General features: G+C 35.9%; 2 protein-coding genes across 2 annotated transcripts; both read right to left on the bottom strand.

The window, feature by feature from the left end:
* Positions 1 to 12,188: 12,188 nt before the first annotated feature.
* Positions 12,189 to 13,601, bottom strand: LOC124943798. The gene has a single exon (XM_047484269.1). It carries the CDS (start codon positions 13,599 to 13,601, stop codon positions 12,189 to 12,191), a length of 1,413 nt encoding a protein of 470 aa, XP_047340225.1.
* A 1,151-nt stretch (positions 13,602 to 14,752) lies between these two features.
* LOC124943797 (ATP-dependent RNA helicase DEAH12, chloroplastic-like) lies at positions 14,753 to 20,031 on the bottom strand. Its single transcript, XM_047484268.1, has 3 exons — positions 19,681 to 20,031; positions 16,095 to 19,230; positions 14,753 to 15,999 (listed from the first exon to the last, which is right to left on the bottom strand). Exons 1-3 carry the CDS (start codon positions 20,029 to 20,031, stop codon positions 14,753 to 14,755), a joined length of 4,734 nt encoding a protein of 1,577 aa, XP_047340224.1.
* Between the last annotated feature and the right edge of the window lie 304 nt (positions 20,032 to 20,335).

Raw genomic sequence — 20,335 nt, 5'->3', positions numbered from 1 at the left:
CTCCTTAATTCAATATGTATACATTAAGTTGAAAATGATCCCAACACACGTCAGGAGTAGGAGCAGCAGGAAAAATCCATGGCAAAGACGGAGCAGGCCGGTTGTTGGTGATAATTTGGATTATGTGCTTGGCCGGTACTGTAGCAACAGCTGCAACTACCAATTGTGATCAGGTAAACAAGGCATTTGCGCCCTGCCAATCTTATTTGCAGGCTGCTGCCATCCTCCGCCCAAGCCCCAGTGATGTGCCGGGGCTCAATCCCTTGATGCAGGGGGGCGGAGCCACGTTCATCCTTAGCCCAAATTTCTTTTGTATGCATCTGACAATAACGACGGTAAATACCGTCGTTATTGATAATTTCCCGTCAATAAAGTGTAATTTTTTATTCTTTGATTGATAATAGTCCGGGTAAAAATTTTTAAAACAGTTTAGCCCGTGTAACTTTCAAATTCTGGCTCCGCCCCTGCCTTGATGGCACGGCTAGAATTTCTCCGGGAAGCAAGACTGACATATGCTCCTGTCTAAGCTCCATTGGCGCCAGGACGGTTCCAAATCACGCCAAAGCAATGAAGACATTCTGCGGTCTTCAAACTATCGCCGTCGGCAGCAAGCCAAACTTCTTCGGTTTACTATTTACCTAGCAGCTGCAATATCTATCGTTACTCCTTCCCATCTCTACCCGATGAACCGAACTCGACCAACTATCTATCCTATTATATATAATCTAGCTAACTATAAGGTCATGTGTGTGCTTATATTAATCTGTGTGTGTTTGTGCTGCCACTTATTTTAGTATTAATTAATATGTTTTTATTACTGCGTGTATGCATGTATTAATTTGTGCCATGATCTATTTTAATATTAATATGTTTTTAGTAATGTGTTTGTTTTTTATTATCTTTTGGGTTTTTTTAATGAAATGACACTAAGCTGTTTCCCCCTCAAAAAAAAGACTTATAAAAACCTTTACTATTTTATAAAACCGGTAAACTCTCTTTTTCTCTCTCGCTAACTCCTTAATTCAATATCTATACATTAAGTTGAAAATGATCCCGACACACGACAGGAGTAGGAGCAGCAGGAAAAATCCATGGCAAAGACGGAGCAGGCCGGTTGTTGGTGATAATTTGGATTATGTGCTTGGCCGGTACTGTAGCAACAGCTGCAACTACCAATTGTGATCAGGTAAACAAGGCATTGGCGCCTTGCCAATCTTATTTGCAGGCTGCTGCCATCCTCCGCCCAAGCCCCAGTGATGTGTCGGGGCTCAGTCTCTTGATGCAGGGGGCGGAGCCACGTTCATCCTTAGACCAAATTTCTTTTGTATGCATCTGACAATAACGACGGTAAATATCGTCGTTATTGATAATTTCCCGTCAATAAAGTGTGATTTTTTATTCTTTGATTGATAATAGTCCGGGTAAAAATTTTTAAAACAGTTTAGCCCGGGTAACTTTCAAATTCTTGCTCCGCCCCTGCCTTGATGGCACGGCTAGAATTTCTCCGGGAAGCAAGACTGACATATGCTCCTGTCTAAGCTCCATTGGCGCCAGGAAGGTTCCAAATCACGCCAAAGCAATGAAGACGTTCTGCGGTCTTCAAACTATCGCCGTCGGCAGCAAGCCAAACTTCTTCGGTTGACTATTTACCTAGCAGCTGCAATATCTACCGTTACTCCTTCCCATCTCTACCCGATGAACCGAACTCGACCAACTATCTATCCTATTATATATAATCTAGCTAACTATAAGGTCATGTGTGTGCATATATTAATCTGTGTGTGTTTGTGCTGCCACTTATTTTAGTATTAATTAATATGTTTTTATTACTGCGTGTATGCATGTATTAATTTGTGCCATGATCTATTTTAATATTAATATGTTTTTAGTAATATGTTTGTTTTTTATTATCTTTTGGGTTTTTTTTAATGAAATGGCACTAAGCTGTTTCCCCTCCACAAAAAAAAGTCTTATACAAACATTTACTATTTTATACAACTGGTAAACTCTCTCTTTCTCTTTCGCTAACTCCTTAATTCAATATGTATACATTAAGTTGAAAATGATCCCAACACACGTCAGGAGTAGGAGCAGCAGGAAAAATCCATGGCAAAGACGGAGCAGGCCGGTTGTTGGTGATAATTTGGATTATGTGCTTGGCCGGTACTGTAGCAACAGCTGCAACTACCAATTGTGATCAGGTAAACAAGGCATTTGCGCCCTGCCAATCTTATTTGCAGGCTGCTGCCATCCTCCGCCCAAGCCCCAGTGATGTGCCGGGGCTCAATCCCTTGATGCAGGGGGGCGGAGCCACGTTCATCCTTAGCCCAAATTTCTTTTGTATGCATCTGACAATAACGACGGTAAATACCGTCGTTATTGATAATTTCCCGTCATTAAAGTGTCATTTTTTATTCTTTGATTGATAATAGTCCGGGTAAAAATTTTTAAAACAGTTTAGCCCGTGTAACTTTCAAATTCTGGCTCCGCCCCTGCCTTGATGGCACGGCTAGAATTTCTCCGGGAAGCAAGACTGACATATGCTCCTGTCTAAGCTCCATTGGCGCCAGGACGGTTCCAAATCACGCCAAAGCAATGAAGACGTTCTGCGGTCTTCAAACTATCGCCGTCGGCAGCAAGCCAAACTTCTTCGGTTGACTATTTACCTAGCAGCTGCAATATCTACCGTTACTCCTTCCCATCTCTACCCGATGAACCGAACTCGACCAACTATCTATCCTATTATATATAATCTAGCTAACTATAAGGTCATGTGTGTGCTTATATTAATCTGTGTGTGTTTGTGCTGCCACTTATTTTAGTATTAATTAATATGTTTTTATTACTGCGTGTATGCATGTATTAATTTGTGCCATGATCTATTTTAATATTAATATGTTTTTAGTAATGTGTTTGTTTTTTATTATCTTTTGGGTTTTTTTAATGAAATGACACTAAGCTGTTTCCCCCTCAAAAAAAAGACTTATAAAAACCTATACTATTTTATACAACCGGTAAACTCTATCTTTCTCTCTCGCTAACTCCTTAATTCAATATCTATACATTAAGTTGAAAATGATCCCGACACACGACAGGAGTAGGAGCAGCAGGAAAAATCCATGGCAAAGACGGAGCAGGCCGGTTGTTGGTGATAATTTGGATTATGTGCTTGGCCGGTACTGTAGCAACAGCTGCAACTACCAATTGTGATCAGGTAAACAAGGCATTGGCGCCCTGCCAATCTTATTTGCAGGCTGCTGCCATCCTCCGCCCAAGCCCCAGTGATGTGTCGGGGCTCAGTCTCTTGATGCAGGGGGCGGAGCCACGTTCATCCTTAGACCAAATTTCTTTTGTATGCATCTGACAATAATGACGGTAAATACCGTCGTTATTGATAATTTCCCGTCAATAAAGTGTGATTTTTTATTCTTTGATTGATAATAGTCCGGGTAAAAATTTTTAAAACAGTTTAGCCCGGGTAACTTTCAAATTCTGGCTCCGCCCCTGCCTTGATGGCACGGCTAGAATTTCTCCGGGAAGCAAGACTGACATATGCTCCTGTCTAAGCTCCATTGGCGCCAGGATGGTTCCAAATCACGCCAAAGCAATGAAGACGTTCTGCGGTCTTCAAACTATCGCCGTCGGCAGCAAGCCAAACTTCTTCGGTTGACTATTTACCTAGCAGCTGCAATATCTACCGTTACTCCTTCCCATCTCTACCCGATGAACCGAACTCGACCAACTATCTATCCTATTATATATAATCTAGCTAACTATAAGGTCATGTGTGTGCATATATTAATCTGTGTGTGTTTGTGCTGCCACTTATTTTAGTATTAATTAATATGTTTTTATTACTGCGTGTATGCATGTATTAATTTGTGCAATGATCTATTTTAATATTAATATGTTTTTAGTAATGTGCTTGTTTTTTATTATCTTTTGGGTTTTTTTAATGAAATGGCATTAAGTTGTTTCCCCCTCCAAAAAAAAAAGACTTATAAAACCTTTACTATTTTATACAACCGGTAAACTCTCTTTTTCTCTCTCGCTAACTCCTTAATTCAATATCTATACATTAAGTTGAAAATGATCCCGACACACGACAGGAGTAGGAGCAGCAGGAAAAATCCATGGCAAAGACGGAGTAGGGCGGTTGTTGGTGATAATTTGGATTATGTGCTTGGCCGGTACTGTAGCAACAGCTGCAACTACCAATTGTGATCAGGTAAACAAGGCCTTGGCGCCCTGCCAATCTTATTTGCAGGCTGCTGTCATCCTCCGCCCAAGCCCCCAATGCTGTGCCAGGGCTCAGTCCCTTGATGCATGGGGCGGAGCCACGTTCATCCTTAGCCCAAATTTCTTTTGTATGCATCTGACAATAACGACGGTAAATACCGTCGTTATTGATAATTTCCCGTCAATAAATTGTAATTTTGTATTCTTTGATTGATAATAGTCCGAGTAGAAATTTTTAAAACAGTTTAGCCCGGGTAACTTTCAAATTCTGGCTCCGCCCCTATCTTGATGGCACGGCTAGAATTTCTCCGGGAAGCAAGACAGGCATATGCTCCTGTCTAAGCTCCATTGGCGCCAGGACGGTTCCAAATCACGCCAAAGCAATGAAAACGTTCTGCGGTCTTCAAACTATCGTCGTCGGCAGCAAGCCAAACTGCTCCGGTTGACTATTTACCTAGCAGCTGCAATATCTACCGTTACTCCTTCCCATCTCTACCCGATGAACCGAACTCGACCAACTATCTATCCTATTATATATAATATAGCTAACTATAAGGTCATGTGTGTGCATATATTAATCTGTGTGTGTTTGTGCTGCCACTTATTTTAGTATTAATTAATATGTTTTTATTACTGCGTGTATGCATGTATTAATTTGTGCCAGGATCTATTTTAATATTAATATGTTTTTAGTAATGTGTTTGTTTTTTATTATCTTTTGGGTTTTTTTTAATGAAATGCACTAAGATGTTTCCTCTCCACAAAAAAAGTCTTATACAAACCTTTACTATTTTATACAACCGGTAAACTCTCTCTTTCTCTCTCGCTAACTCCTTAATTCAATATCTATACATTAAGTTGAAAATGATCCCGACACACGACAGGAGTAGGAGCAGCAGGAAAAATCCATGGCAAAGACGGAGTAGGCCGGTTGTTGGTAATAATTTGGATTATGTGCTTGGCCGGTACTGTAGCAACAGCTGCAACTACCAATTGTGATCAGGTAAACAAGGCCTTGGCGCCCTGCCAATCTTATTTGCAGGCTGCTGTCATCCTCCGCCCAAGTCCCCAGTGTTGTGCCGGGGCACAGTCCCTTGATGCAGGGGGCGGAGCCACGTTCATCCTTAGCCCAAATTTCTTTTGTATGCATCTGACAATAACGACGGTAAATACCGTCTTTATTGATAATTTCCCGTCAATTAATTGTAATTTTTTATTCTTTGATTGATAATAGTCCGGGTAAAATTTTTTAAAGCAGTTTAGCCCGGGTAACTTTCAAATTCTGGCTCCGCCCCTACCTTGATGTCACGGCTAGAATTTCTCCGGGAAGCAAGACAGGCATATGCTCCTGTCTAACCTCCATTGGCGCCAGAACGGTTCCAAATCACGCCAAAGCAATGAAGACGTTCTGCGGTCTTCAAACTATCGCCGTCGGCAGCAAGCCAAACTGCTCCGGTTGACTATTTACCTAGCAGCTGCAATATCTACCGTTACTCCTTCCCATCTCTACCCGATGAACCAACTCGACCAACTATCTATCCTATTATATATAATATAGCTAACTATAAGGTCATGTGTGTGCATATATTAATCTGTTTGTGTTTGTGCTGCCACTTATTTTAGTATTAATTAATATGTTTTTATTACTGCGTGTATGCATGTATTAATTTGTGCCATGATCTTTTTTAATATTAATATGTTTTTAGTAATGTGTTTGTTTTTTATTATCTTTTGGGTTTTTTTTAATTAAATGGCACTAAGATGTTTCCCTCCACAAAAAAAGTCTTATACAAACCTTTACTATTTTATACAACCGGTAAATTCTCTCTTTCTCTCTCGCTAACTCCTTAATTCAATATCTATACATTAAGTTGAAAATGATCCCGACACACGACAGGAGTAGGAGCAGCAGGAAAAATCCATGGCAAAGACGGAGCAGGCCGGTGGTTGGTGATAATTTGGATTATGTGCTTGGCCGGTACTGTAGCAACAGCTGCAACTACCAATTGTGATCATGTAAACAAGGTCTTGGCGCCCTGCCAATCTTATTTGCAGGCTATTGTCATCCTCCGCCCAAGCCCCCAGTGTTGTGCTGGGGCTCAGTCCCTTGATGCAGGGGGCGGAGCCACGTTCATCCTTAGCCCAAATTTCTTTTGTATGCATCTGACAATAACGACGGTAAATACCGTCTTTATTGATAATTTCCCGTCAATAAATTGTAATTTTTTATTCTTTGATTGATAATAGTCCGAGTAAAAATTTTTAAAACAGTTTAGCCCGTGTAATTTTCAAATTCTGGCTCCGCCCCTGCCTTGATGGCACGGCTAGAATTTCTCCGGAAAGCAAGACAGGCATATGCTCCTGTCTAAGCTCCATTGGCGCCAGGACGGTTCCAAATCACGCCAAAGCAATGAAGACGTTCTGCGGTCTTCAAACTATCGACGTCGACAGCAAGCCAAACTGCTCCGGTTGACTATTTACCTAGCAGCTGCAATATCTACCGTTACTCCTTCCCATCTCTACCCGATGAACCGAACTCGACCAACTATCTATCCTATTATATATAATCTGGCTAACTATAAGGTCATGTGTGTGCATATATTACTCTGTGTGTGTTTGTGCTGCCACTTATTTTAGTATTAATTAATATGTTTTTATTACTGTGTGTATGCATGTATTAATTTGTGTTAGGATCTATTTTAATATTAATATGTTTTTAGTAATGTGTTTGTTTTTTATTATCTTTTGGGTTTTTTTAATGAAATGGCACTAAGCTGTCCCCCCCCCCCCCCAAAAAAAAAGTCTTATACAAACCTTTACTATTTTATACAACCGGTAAACTCTCTCTTTCTCTCTCGCTAACTCCTTAATTCAATATCTATACATTAAGTTGAAAATGATCCCGACACACGACAAGAGTAGGAGCAACAGGAAAAATCCATGGCAAAGACGGAGCAGGCCGGTTGTTGGTGATAATTTGTTTTTAGTAATGTGTTTCTTTTTTATTATCTTTTGGGTTTTTTTTAATGAAATGGCACTAAGCTGTTTCCTCCCCCCCCCCTAAAAAAAGTCTTATACAAACCTTTACTTTTTTATACAACCGGTAAACTCTCTCTTTCTCTCTCGTTAACTCTTTAATTCAATATCTGTACATTAAGTTGAAAATGATCCCGACACACGACAGGAGTAAGAGCAGCAGGAAAAATCCATGGCAAAGACGGAGCAGGGCGGTTGTTGGTGATAATTTGGATTATGTGCTTGGCCGGTACTGTAGCAACAGCTGCAACTACCAATTGTGATCAGGTAAACAAGGCCTTGGCGCCCAGCCAATCTTATTTGCAGGCTGCTGCCATCCTCCGCCCAAGCCCCCAGTGCTGTGCCGGGGCTCAGTCCTTTGATGCAGGGGGCGGAGCCACGTTCATCCTTAGCCCAAATTTCTTTTGTATGCATCTGACAATAACGACGGTAAATACTGTCGTTATTGATAATTTCCCGTCAATAAAGTGTAATTTTTTATTCTTTGATTGATAATAGTCCGGGTAAAAATTTTTAAAACAGTTTAGCCCGGGTAACTTTCAAATTCTGGATGCTCCTGTCTAAGCTCCATTGGCGCCAGGACGGTTCCAAATCACGCCAAAGCAATGAAGACGTTTTGCGGTTTTCAAACTATCGTCGTCGGGAGCAAGCCAAACTGCTCCGGTTGACTATTTACCTAGCAGCTGCAATATCTACCGTTACTCCTTCCCATCTCTACCCGATGAACCGAACTCGACCAACTATCTATCCTATTATATATAATTTAGCTAACTATAAGGTCATGTGTGTGCATATATTAATCTGTGTGTGTTTGTGCTGCCACTTATTTTAGTATTAATTAATATGTTTTTATTACTGCGTGTATGCATGTATTAATTTGTGCCAGGATCTATTTTAATATTAATATATTTTTTGTAATGTGTTTGTTTTTTATTATCTTCATTCTTATATTTTCTAATTATTTAAATCTAACATTAATTAATCCCTATTATCCAAATGATGTGAGATTTCAAAATGAGTGATTGTGAAATTAACGAGAAAACAGTAGTGAAAGATATAAAGTATAAGGGTAGTGAAGAAAAAGTGAAAAAAAGGGGGGAAAAAAGTGTAGTCAATATATATATACATATATAACTTAAAAGAAGAAAAAACAGAAACTTTTCAAATAATCCATCTATATATATGTGTGAACATTCATCAGCTTAGTTTGTTGTAAGCTAAAAAAACACCATTATGTGTAAGAACATTGCAGATTAGTTTATAAATTAATTTAGTATAATCTAAAAAATATAACAATATTAATTTGGGTTAATTAAATCTAGGTAGTAATATTTTTACAATTATAATATAAGAATGTGTTTGAAGGTTGGGTTTTCGACGTCAATGGGATATATTTATTTCAGATCCAAATATTTTAAATTATTGTAAACCTTACTATCTTTATTGTTATACATGCGATTCAAATTTTTTTTTTTTTTATAGTGTATATAACTATCTTCTATTATGAATATAATAGAATAGAACCCTTTTTTTATATATATAATCAAACCAACTATGAATATTTTTGACCAATACCACAAACCCTTATCAATTTTTCTCCTCGAGCTAAATATTTTAATTAGTTGTGTATAACATTGTAACCCAAATCTCTCAGCCATCCCATTTGAATAAGCAAAGAAAAAAGTAGAAAAGAAAATGAAGAAAAGAGGAGGAAATTAGTATATAAATAAATAAAACTAGCCTCATGAAACAAAATATATATATAAGAGAGGAATAGTGTTAGTTTAAAGAAAAATGCTGCTGAGTGTTAAAAAATTCTTCAAATATTGGGTTTGAATAAATTAAATTGGTCTGCTAATGATTTTGGGCCCTTAAGTTTTGAAATGGACTTCCAAAGAAAATACAAATGCAATTTATTATTAATGTTTACCATATATAGTTACTTAATTATATTTGACAGCTTATTTTATTAGATAAAACAATACATAATTATTAATTACTGATTCTATAAGAACATATCTTATTGAGATTTAATAATATAATTTTGAGTTTACACCTTCATGAAAGACTCTCCACCTCAATATTCTCATAATCAATTAGCAATGATAGAATTATAAAACCCTAAGTTAATGTGACTTTGAATTCTCTTAGCCAACAATAAAAATACATGATGCGTAAAATTGATATTATTCCTATATATATATATATATATATATATATATATATATATATATATATATATATATATATATATATATATATATATATATATATATATATATATATATATATATATATATATATATATATTATTTAAAAAATGCACTGAAACGAATGGTAGGGAATTCCAAAAAATTAATGGGTCATGGAATATGAAAGTGTTTATCTTTCTTTCTAAAAATCTTTGGAATTTTTTTAAATGAAATGTGAAGTAATTTTATTCTCGGCTTATACGGTGGGATGCCTAGAAAAAATCAAAATACTAGAAAAAAGTTATTTTTTTATATTAATTGTATAAAATGTTAAACAAAATTATTTAGAGTTACTTTGTCACTATAATAGTCAATTTCATAATAATACATAAAAATGAGTTAGTTCATTATATATCTTCAAGCTAGTAAATTACACAAGATTATTACCACTTTTTTCCTTTTGTTTTGTTCATATGAATTATTTTACTTAAATTAACACATGTAATAGTTGTGATCATATTAAGGTTAAACATCTATGAAAGAAAAAACTTAATAGTTGTGTTAATATTAAAAATTTAAGCATTATTTAATAGTATGTTATAAGCTGGATATTTGTTTTGTTGCCCAACAAAAACAATTAAGTGCAAATTAAGACATAATTTATGATGAATTAAGATAGTTCAATAAGAAATTCGACAGTTTTATCCGATGTGTCTTAACACCTTCTACATATAGAGTAATTAAACATTCTTTTAGGTAGTACAAATGTTTCATTTTTGGAAAAAAAAAAAAAATTATATCAAACAAGCTATTTATAATGAAATTAAAGCCAATAGAAATATTAGCCAAAGTAACATCAATAGAATTATTTTTCATGAAGAATGGTGGCTATAATATAATAAATTTTCAGTTTGATAATTTTAGTTTTAAAATAATAAAGCTATATTATTATTTAATTAGGTTTCAGCTTTTAATTAATTAATCATCTATATAAGAAATTGATAATTTCATTTTTTTTAATGAAAAACGAAAGTTGGGGGAATTAGGTGGGCTGGACTGGGTTAGGTTAGTTTTAAAGTAACATATTTATTTCATTGATTATTTTAATAAAGATAAAACTTCTTTAATTAGGCTTGCAATTCTTTTAAAAATTTAAAAATAATAACAATAATAAATAAATAATATGTAGTTAGAAAAAATATGATGAAAAATTTATCATAATAAGATATATAAACTTTATGGTAAATAACTTAACTTTAACTTAACTAATTTTATTTGGATGTAGTTTTTATTCAAAATGATATTTTTAATAAAGGTAAGTTGCTGCAAAATAAAATGTTATAAATATATATAGACACCGTTATAAATGAAATAAAATGGGCTAGACTTTTCTTCATTTATTTATTTTCCTCTACTATAGGCTTTATATTTTTATTTTATAGATGGATCAAAGTCAAAGACAGATTGAATGAATAGTTTTGGACTAATATTGTTTCTATATTACCTAGGCCCAAATCGAAAAGGTTTTGATTCTTTTGAATTAATAATAAGAAAATAATAAATTATCCAGTCAATCATGGTCCATACATTTAAATGCAACTCATTTTTATTTTAAACAAATTATTGATGAAAACCAAATCATATAAGAATACAAGAAATGATAGCTTAAAATTACATTTTATTAGTACATACTTTAATGTACATCTAAATAAATTTTTTTTTTTTAAATGCCACTAACTACTGATGTAGAGGTATAAAGGTATCATGATCTCTTATATTCATTTATTTTGCTTGATTTTACATTTATTTAGTTCAATGAAACATAATTTAATTTTGAAGCTTATGAGTTTGTATTGTTTCCATACTTCTTAATTATTCAAATTGATTATGTAATCACGTTCTTAATATAATTTGGATGTTTTTTTAGAGTTAGATTTCGATAATTATCTTTAAATAAAAATTGCCTAATTTTAAAATTAAATAAAAAAAATCTTGGATCATTATTTTTATGACTTAGGCCTAAGAAGAATGATCCGAAAATTCTTTAGATGTAATTTGTAATCGATCTAACTAATTTAATTGAACTACATATGTTGAAGTTTTAAGAATTTCAAAAAAAAAATGGATAAAAACAGTAATTTCATTTATTTATTTTTAAATAAAATGGTGAAAAGTGATCAAAAACATGTTTCAATTTATTAGGTTAGTTCCTTGTGCCTTTAGAAAAAGTCAAGCACTCCCGAAATGTGATATCTTGCCTTGAATCACTGATTGTTAATTTTACGTTGAGATTTTGTTTTTTCCATCCACATTACGATATAATGGTTTTCCACATTAAATGACAACTTCAAACCAACGTAGACTTGTTCTAAACTTCTTTAGGAGTATTCCTATATACTTGGTTTTCGAAGTAGGGGCATATAGTAAAGTTGATATTCTGGTATACTTTGGCTTACCTTTGGACGAACGGTGGTAAAGAAGATGGCTATGCAATTTATTAGAAGTCTAATTCCACAATCCTCTTTTAAACAAAATCATTGATGAAAACCAAATCATACAAGAATACAAGAAAGGATACATGAATACAAATGAGTCATTCATCAATGATCTTCCAAATAAGTTCATAACTAAAATGAAGACAAACAATATATCATGAATACATAGATAAATGAATATTTTATATAATAAAAATCAATAAAAATACAAATGTTAGTATATTACTTATTTTCTCTTTATATTGTTGAAGTTGACTCTAATCTTTTCTTTAGCTTCATCCATTTGTTCATAAATAAAACCCATGGCAGGCTTAACATCTGAATCCACCATTCTAAGTACTTTAATTAGAGGTCTCGCAGCTTTGAGACATGTAATTATATTTGACCATAATCGACTACCAATAACCATTGCCTCAATTTTCTTTCCATCAACCGTACTCGAGAATGAACTTGATTTCCAATTTCTTGAACTAAACATAGTCATTAGTGGAACTTTTAAATTAATAAAACTCCCTAATGTGAGATATGCAGTGGCAAATCTTGTCTTTGCCGGTCTAATCAAGTTTCTTCCATCAGTAAAATGTCGTAACATAGATATAAGTAGAGTTCTCGAGTATATATACCTTGTTATGCTTTTGGCACTCTGAATTGTCAAGGTATTTACATGTATTTTTTTCTCAAAATCTTCTAACATGAGATCAATACAATGGGCAGCACAAGGAGTCCAATATAACCTTTTTCTTTTTTCCATCAACAACTCACCAGCTAATTTGTAATTAGCAGTATTGTCACTAACTATTTGAACAACATTCTCTTCTCCAACTTCTTCTACAATTGCATCTAACATTTGAAATATCTTATCCGCTGTCTTAGAAATGTCAGAAGTGTCAATGGAAGTTAAAAAAACCGTTCCTTTAGGACTGTTAACCAAAAAATTGCATATAGAACGTCTTTTCTTATCAGTCCAACCATCCGACATAATTGAGCAACCTGTTTTTCTCCATTCTATCTTAAAATCTCTTAACAACTCGTGTGTTAGTTCCACATCTTTCTTTAGATATTTCACTCGTACTTCATGATAAGTAGGTGGCTTAAATCCTAGACCATGTCTAGCAACCATCTCAAGCGCTTTTTCAAAATAAGGATTTTTCACAACATTGAAAGGAATGGCACTAGTATAGAGAAAACGAGAGATCATTTGACAAACATCTTCCCTTAAATCTTTCTTAAATATTTCACTCACTGTTTTTTGTACGTTTGATCTCTTTATAAAAGATTGTCTCGCACCTTTGTCAATTTGTTTTGAAACAATTTGCATATCCTCTCCTTCATCATCTTCATTCTCATAAACATCTTTTTGTCTTTTTCTTTGTTTTGCCTCATCATTTTTCGATAAAAACTCTCTAACATTTAATTTCACATCATCAGGTACACTAATACAAGGCTCAGCATCTTTGTGTGTACAAGCTAAATGATGTTTGAAACGATATATTCCACCCGAGAATATTTTAGAGCAAAATTTGCATTTAACTTTCTTAGAATTGCTATCAACATCAATTCCATACTCCCAACCAATATCAGATCTATTTCCCGGTTTATTCTTACTTAACTTATGAGCAACATAACCCGATAATGACATTGTTTTATAAGTTAGACTAACTCTGCAAAATATAAAACAATAATATTTTAATAAATTAGATATGTCAAATATATTTATCATCTAGTATTAATTAATAAATTATATAAAATGTATGTAATGTAAATAATCATATATTATTTTTATTGTTGTTTATGTGGACATTTTCAAATGATAAAGGAGATTATAAGTTTATAAGTAACTTTTATAAATTAGGATAACTATTTAGTTACAGAAATTATAACTAAAATGCCTAACTAAATTATGATAAGAATAGTTGAAGTAACTAAACTAGGATTTATTATTAATAAAATAATACTACATAGATAATAGGGCAATGTCTAGGACAATGTTGAAAAGACAACACTCTGATTCATTGACAATGACTTGTCTTATAATATGTGTGAGTTGTAACTTATCACCATCTAACGGTAAAAAACAAAAAAGTAAAAAGTAAAGATACAACGAAGAATGAAAGAAATAGATATTACCTGACATTTAAAAGAAGAAAGGAAGAAGAGCACGGTCGGTAGTAGTGTTTTAGAGAGAGAAACCTTTAAGTTCTTCATTATCTTCCATTGATGAAAAAAAAGAAATATGTTTACGATTTGCCAATCTTAGATTCAAACAAAAGATGCAATTATTTTGAAGAAGTCGATGAGTCTTCATTAATACGAAGTAGTTGAGGTAATATTGGTTTAAATTTTGATATTTGAAAATGAGAAAAAGTAGAAATAATAAAACTTACCGATTTTTTCGTTTTTAACGTTTTCAACGGTTTGACCGAGTCAACACGCGAGTTAGCTTCGATTTTACACTTTTGCGTTTTTTTTGACTCGTGACTGGATTTCTTTAAGTAAAAACGCAAACTCAGACGAGTTTACGAGTTCACTCGCGATTTTGACAGCACTGCAATGCAAATGACTTCCATCAGGTATGTTCACACAATAACCTGAATTTTGAAAGGTACAAATGGACAATACCAAATTTCTTAAACCTAGCAGCTGATAAGCAAAGCTCAAACTTGCTCTAATGAGGATCATTTCATTACATTACATGACATGGGTGAATAACTATCTAACTAACTAACTAGTTAGTTAAGTTGGTTGGAGTTGATAGTAAATAAACAATAAATAGTAGTCAAGTAAAATTATTTAGATAATAGAGAGATGAATGGATCGGAGATGAGAATAACACTCATCACTTGACTCAAAGAGTTCCAAACAAACCCAACACACATGTGCACCACATACGCACTGCATATGGTTGCATCCATCGGTCTTCTCGATCGTATAATTGCAATTTGGACAGTTTTGGACGTTTTCTTTTCCTTTGGTCCACTCTCTCAAAGAAGAATCAGGATCCTCCTTGTACTCCCTATAATCCTTGCAGCTGATAGAAGGATGATACTCCAAATGACACCTCCTACATGTCTCCCAATAACACGCACCGCACACGTATACAGCCTCATCCTCGTCCTCCTCCGCCGCAGCTCTATAAACAGATGGACAATCCGGGGACGGGCAAAACCTCAGCTTTCCACCACTTGCCGCCACGTGGGTCGCCATGGATGCACGAAAAAGTTCGTCCAGCTGATGAGGATGATCATGAGTAGTCAATAACGCTCTTAAGTCTGTGAGTAGGAAACGGGATTTGCAACCCGCAAACATACAGCGCACGGGAAAACTTTCTCCTCGGTTTCGAATGGCTGAGCTGCACTGCTCAACCAAACATGTCCTGCAGAAGAGGTGACCGCAGTCTTCTAACTTGTAGGCATCCGTGTCTTCTACTTTGCACAAGCAGATTGGACATCCGACCACCTCCTCCTCCTGCTCGTCCAGACCGGCTGTTTGTGCGATGATTTCGTGAATGATCATCTCCGCTCTCTCTTTCTGTTCCTTGTTTCCATGCACGGAGATGATATGGAGACGAGCGTTTAGAGTAAAGCCCTCTGCCTCGGGTATTTTCTCCTTCAATCCGATAAGATCCGGACCAAACTTCTTTACCACTTGTTTCATCAGGTCTGGAGGTAATTCTGCTCCTCGGAGATGGATTTCTAATTCTTTCCCCGAGTACATTTCTAACAGAGATCCGATAATCTTCTGTTCAGCGTCGTCCACTTGCACCTTAGAACTGCCACCGAATATGAGTATGCACTGTCGATTTTTGTCAAAAAGAATATACGTGCCCGTCTGATCCATTATTGAATTCAAGCACACAACCCCTTCCCTCGAGTAGAGTAACTGTACCACTGCAGGAGTAAGGCTGTCATGAACTACCATTCTCCCTCGCATTAGTTCTTCAAGTGGACGACGTAATTCTGCCACCTTTCTCGTGGCATTGGCAGAAATATTCACTTTATAAGAACCATTATCATTTCTCTTACCGCTACAATAAACACCTGCAATCCAACAATAGATATATGATCGGTTAACTGCAAACGAACAATATATGTGTAAACATGATCTAGAAGAGAAGGATATTCATACATTATACCTCTCTTATGATGAAAGCTTTCAAGTACAGAAGTCAATTGCTTCTGGATAGACCGGTAAATAAGGATGTTGCAGGACAGTGAGCTATTAAACCATTGATGACACTTAATCTTTTGCCAAGGGAGACAGCCAGGCAAAACTTTTCCTTCAATTTGCTCCAAGGCTGTGGCTGCCTCCAAATGTAAACTTCCATCAAATGTCACAACAGCTTTCATGAAAGCATCCGCAGAATGTGGTTCCGAAACCTGGACAAGAACATGAGTTCGTCTGGGTATGAGTTTGGTGAATTCTTTGCAAAGTGCGTCTTCACAATCTACCCACTTAAGTTTATCTTCTGCTTTCTCTCTAAGCAAGATTAAATTTAGGATTCTAATGTCAGTCATCATCCTCAACCCATCTAAAATGTCCTCTTCAGAGAGTCCCAGATCAAGTCCTTTAATCACGACACCATCATTGGACTTGATGCTAGGTTCACAATATATGGTTCTTCCATAAAATAGTGATTTTCTTACAACATCTACGAATGGAAGAACATCCCCCGGATCGCATTTGACTACTGCAAATCCCTGACTGCGTCGACGGGGGAAATTTAGAGTCACTCTGATGGCAGGAAATGAGTACATAGCTGCAGAACCGCTCATTGAAGGAACTATCTCAAAAACGGCACCATCGAGTGTCACCGGACTTAACACAACAGCTTCCTCAACAGCATCGTGAGTAAGAAACGTAATCTTACCCCACCTTGTCCTTTTATCCTCCTGTGCACTAGTACTAGCAATATTGTCTCTCTGCACAGAACAAATTCCTGATGATATAGGAGTATTATCTTCTAAAAACATCAAAAGCTTCTTGTTATTGTTTCCAACATTTGCATCTGAACAGAACACATCAACTGACAATGTTTTTCTTTCAAGCTCTAGATGTTTTATATCAGCTCCAGAACCAAATAATGCAAAGGGAGGCATGGCCTTAAGATTGCTGCCTTTAGGGTACAAGAATTTCACAAAACATTCGTTTTGCAGCCACTTCCTTTCATACCCTAACAAAGTATTCACTTTGTTGCAGACGTTCTCCATGTGTTGCGAAGGAGCATATATATGAATAGCGTTCTGATCAACTTTAACTTCAATACCAATGCGCTCATCCATGAACGTTTTTCTTACTGATGAAACAATATAAACAAGGTAACTGGTAAACTTTCCGCAAAGCCTCCTAAGTGAGGTGCTTCCATAGCCATTCAGAACCGCTTGTTGAAGTTTGTGATGTTGCATGGTGGAGGCATCAAACAAAAAAGGGTGGGAAATGGTAGAGAAATCTTCATAGTCAACAGCTGTTGCACAGACTAAAAACTGATGAGTAGATGCAGAAGATAGAATTTCAACAAAAACTATCCAACTTGGCTTTTGACTGAAGACTAGTAGTGAAGAAGTAGGGTGAAGCTGGACATGCCTACCAGTTAAAGCCACCTCATAACCAAGTCTATCGTGCCCAGAATACATGGCGACGTTCTCTGCCAGTGAAGACAATATAGCTTTTTTCAGATATTTGTCAACGTCTTCACTAGGCACATGAGGGTTCCAACACCAGTAATTTGGAATAATAAAACCAAATTCTTTTCTCAAACAAATTTCTAGTTCCAAAATCATGTCATCACATCTTCGCATGGACTTGGCATTTATACTATTTTCCCAACACCACTTGCTTCTTCTTTCCAAAGGTACCGCCTTCCATTCCTTGTAAACAGCAAGCATAGTGAAAAGGTCTCCATCACGATGACAAAATTTTACCTTGTAGCGATCAGATTTATGTTTATTTTCTTCGTTACCATATCTGCAGAATATACTGCTTGCATTTGCAGTGACAGCAGCAAGAACTAGACCCTCTTTCCCCAAATTATTGTAGAAGCATTCCAGAATTAATTTACCTAACCTAGGCTCAATTCCCAATCGAACCAATTTCTTTCCTTCCCCTGTTAATTCCAACAGCCCTTCTTCTATCGAAACAACAGCTCCCAGCTGAATTAAATTCTGAATGGCCTTGTCAATTGCATCAGCATTAGGTGCATCAATGAAATCAAAACTCAATACATCTTTTACACCCATGGCAATTATTCTTAGAACTACAATTCCAAGATGAACTCTACAAATCTCCGGTTCCTGGTGAGGAGGCATCTGTTCAAAGTCATCTTTCGAATACAATCGGTAACATTTTCCAGGAGCTGTTCTCCCAGCACGACCAGCCCGTTGTTCTGCAGAACTCTGACTTATACTGCAAACTTTGAGAACATTCATACATGTACCATGTTCGAATCTTCTCAGCTTCATCATCCCAGAATCTACAACATACTTCACTCCAGGAATTGTCAAAGATGTCTCAGCAACATTAGTGGAAAATATCACCTTTCTTTTCCCTTGGGGGTAGTCAAGAAAGATGCGATGTTGATCTTCAAATGATAGCTTGCCATGCAAAGGCAATGTAACTGTATTAGGAGCCTGGAATGTTTCACTGGCCCATTCGACTTCCGTCTGAGATGTCAAGAATACAAGAATGGCACCATCTGCCTCTGTTCTGTGGATCTCAGACACCGCCTTCAAAACATCAGAAACATCCAGCTTGTTTGCAGAAGATACACCAGGGACATACTCTATGTCAACTGGAAAATTTCTTCCAATGACATCAAAGGTTCCACAACCAAAGTACTTAGCAAGCTTCTTCGCATCGGCGGTTGCAGACATTACGATAAGCGTTAAATCCTGTCTTCGAGAGATTAAGCTTTTAACCATTGCTAATAGAAGGTCAGTATTCAAACTTCTTTCATGAGCCTCATCTATAATGATACATGAAATCCCTGATAACGAATTATCTTCCAGGTAGTGCTGTAATAGGCAATGATCTGTCATGTATATCACCTTTGAATTACTTATTTCGTGATCCGATGAATAGGCAAGGCAGGAGACGATAGAAGAAGAACTGTTTTCATAACACCCGTAAGTCTCTTCTTTAACCCTTTTGGCTAATGAGACAGCCGCAATCCTTCGTAGTTGTGAACAGACGATGGACCCAATTGCTGAATCCGCAAGATATTGAACTAATTGGGTACTTTTTCCAGAGCCAGTCTCTCCTATTAGGACCATTACCTGTTCCAATGAATATATAAACAAGAAGAAAAATGAGAACATCAAACAAAACTCGATTAACATATAGGTCATATAAGTATCACTACTTCTAACTGTCACAGCACTACATGGAAGAACACATGTTGTATCATAGCCACCTCCAACGGAAAATAAAATGTAATGCTTAACATCCTGCAATTTGTTGTCTGTGTCCTATAAACAAAAAGCTTGTAAGGCGATGGAATACATTTAGGGGTCACTTGCTACCACCGAAAGTTAATACAAATCATTACATGGAAACTCAGCGAAAGTAAGTGGGGAAAATGTAACTGAAAGGTATCTGAATTGATGACAAAAAAAAGAACAGAGGATGTTTATTCCTTTCATTACAATCCAATCCAAATTAAGATCAGTAGTGCAGCAAAACTTCCATAATAAATGTCACTAAAGAAAGCAACTAACTGTACTTACCTTGTGAGATTTAAGATGTCGAAGTATTTCTCCACGAAAAGCATATAGTGGCAAACCATCCTCTAGCCGTCTGCATTCTCTCCTGATCAAGAAGCGAAATCGTTTGGCGTTAAAATTTCTTGTGAACTTGAACACGCTATCATGGGAGGATCTTCTTCCATCAAGGTGATGAATAAAACACTCCATAGAAGATTTAAACTCCAGTATCCTCTTCTCAATCAATAACGAAGAGAGATGGTCGGACGAATTCTTCAGCCATTCCTCTAAGAATTCGTCCATCCGCAGTTTAACGTCTTCAGCTGATAACACGTCCCTCCGGACTGCATTTCTAGAAGACTGACCTCCAAACATGGTGTAACTCTGAACAAATCGAAGAGATATCAAAATTAGCTGCTACTTTAAAGACTAATAACTTAATACAAGTTGATGCATATGCAAAATAAAGCTGCATGATCTATTTATGTACTTTTCAATGATCAGAAAGACAAACCTGGATTCAAAGCAGCCAAGTATTCGAAGTTGAGAAGGGACAAACTAAGCTATTCACAGATTTATTTTTAAATGAAACACAAACTGTGAATCAAGGATAAACCAACAACAGCAAATCAAGACTTAATTAAACATCATACTTCAGATTAATCAAACCCTAAACCGA

This window comes from Impatiens glandulifera, chromosome 6 (genome assembly GCF_907164915.1).
Source record: "Impatiens glandulifera chromosome 6, dImpGla2.1, whole genome shotgun sequence".
NCBI lineage: Eukaryota > Viridiplantae > Streptophyta > Magnoliopsida > Ericales > Balsaminaceae > Impatiens > Impatiens glandulifera.
This window is presented reverse-complemented; position numbering and strand designations above follow the sequence as displayed.

Excerpts from the sequence above, each read along its gene's own strand:
- LOC124943798 (XM_047484269.1), bottom strand. The coding sequence starts at position 13,601 with ATGTCATTATCGGGTTATGTTGCTCATAAGTTAAGTAAGAATAAACCG.
- LOC124943797 (XM_047484268.1), bottom strand. The coding sequence starts at position 20,031 with ATGTTTGGAGGTCAGTCTTCTAGAAATGCAGTCCGGAGGGACGTGTTA. Across the intron at positions 19,231-19,680 it reads GACATCTTAAATCTCACAAG|GTAATGGTCCTAATAGGAGA; the intron begins GTAAGTACAGTT and ends TCATTGGAACAG. Across the intron at positions 16,000-16,094 it reads AAGCTTTCATCATAAGAGAG|GTGTTTATTGTAGCGGTAAG; the intron begins GTATAATGTATG and ends GTTGGATTGCAG.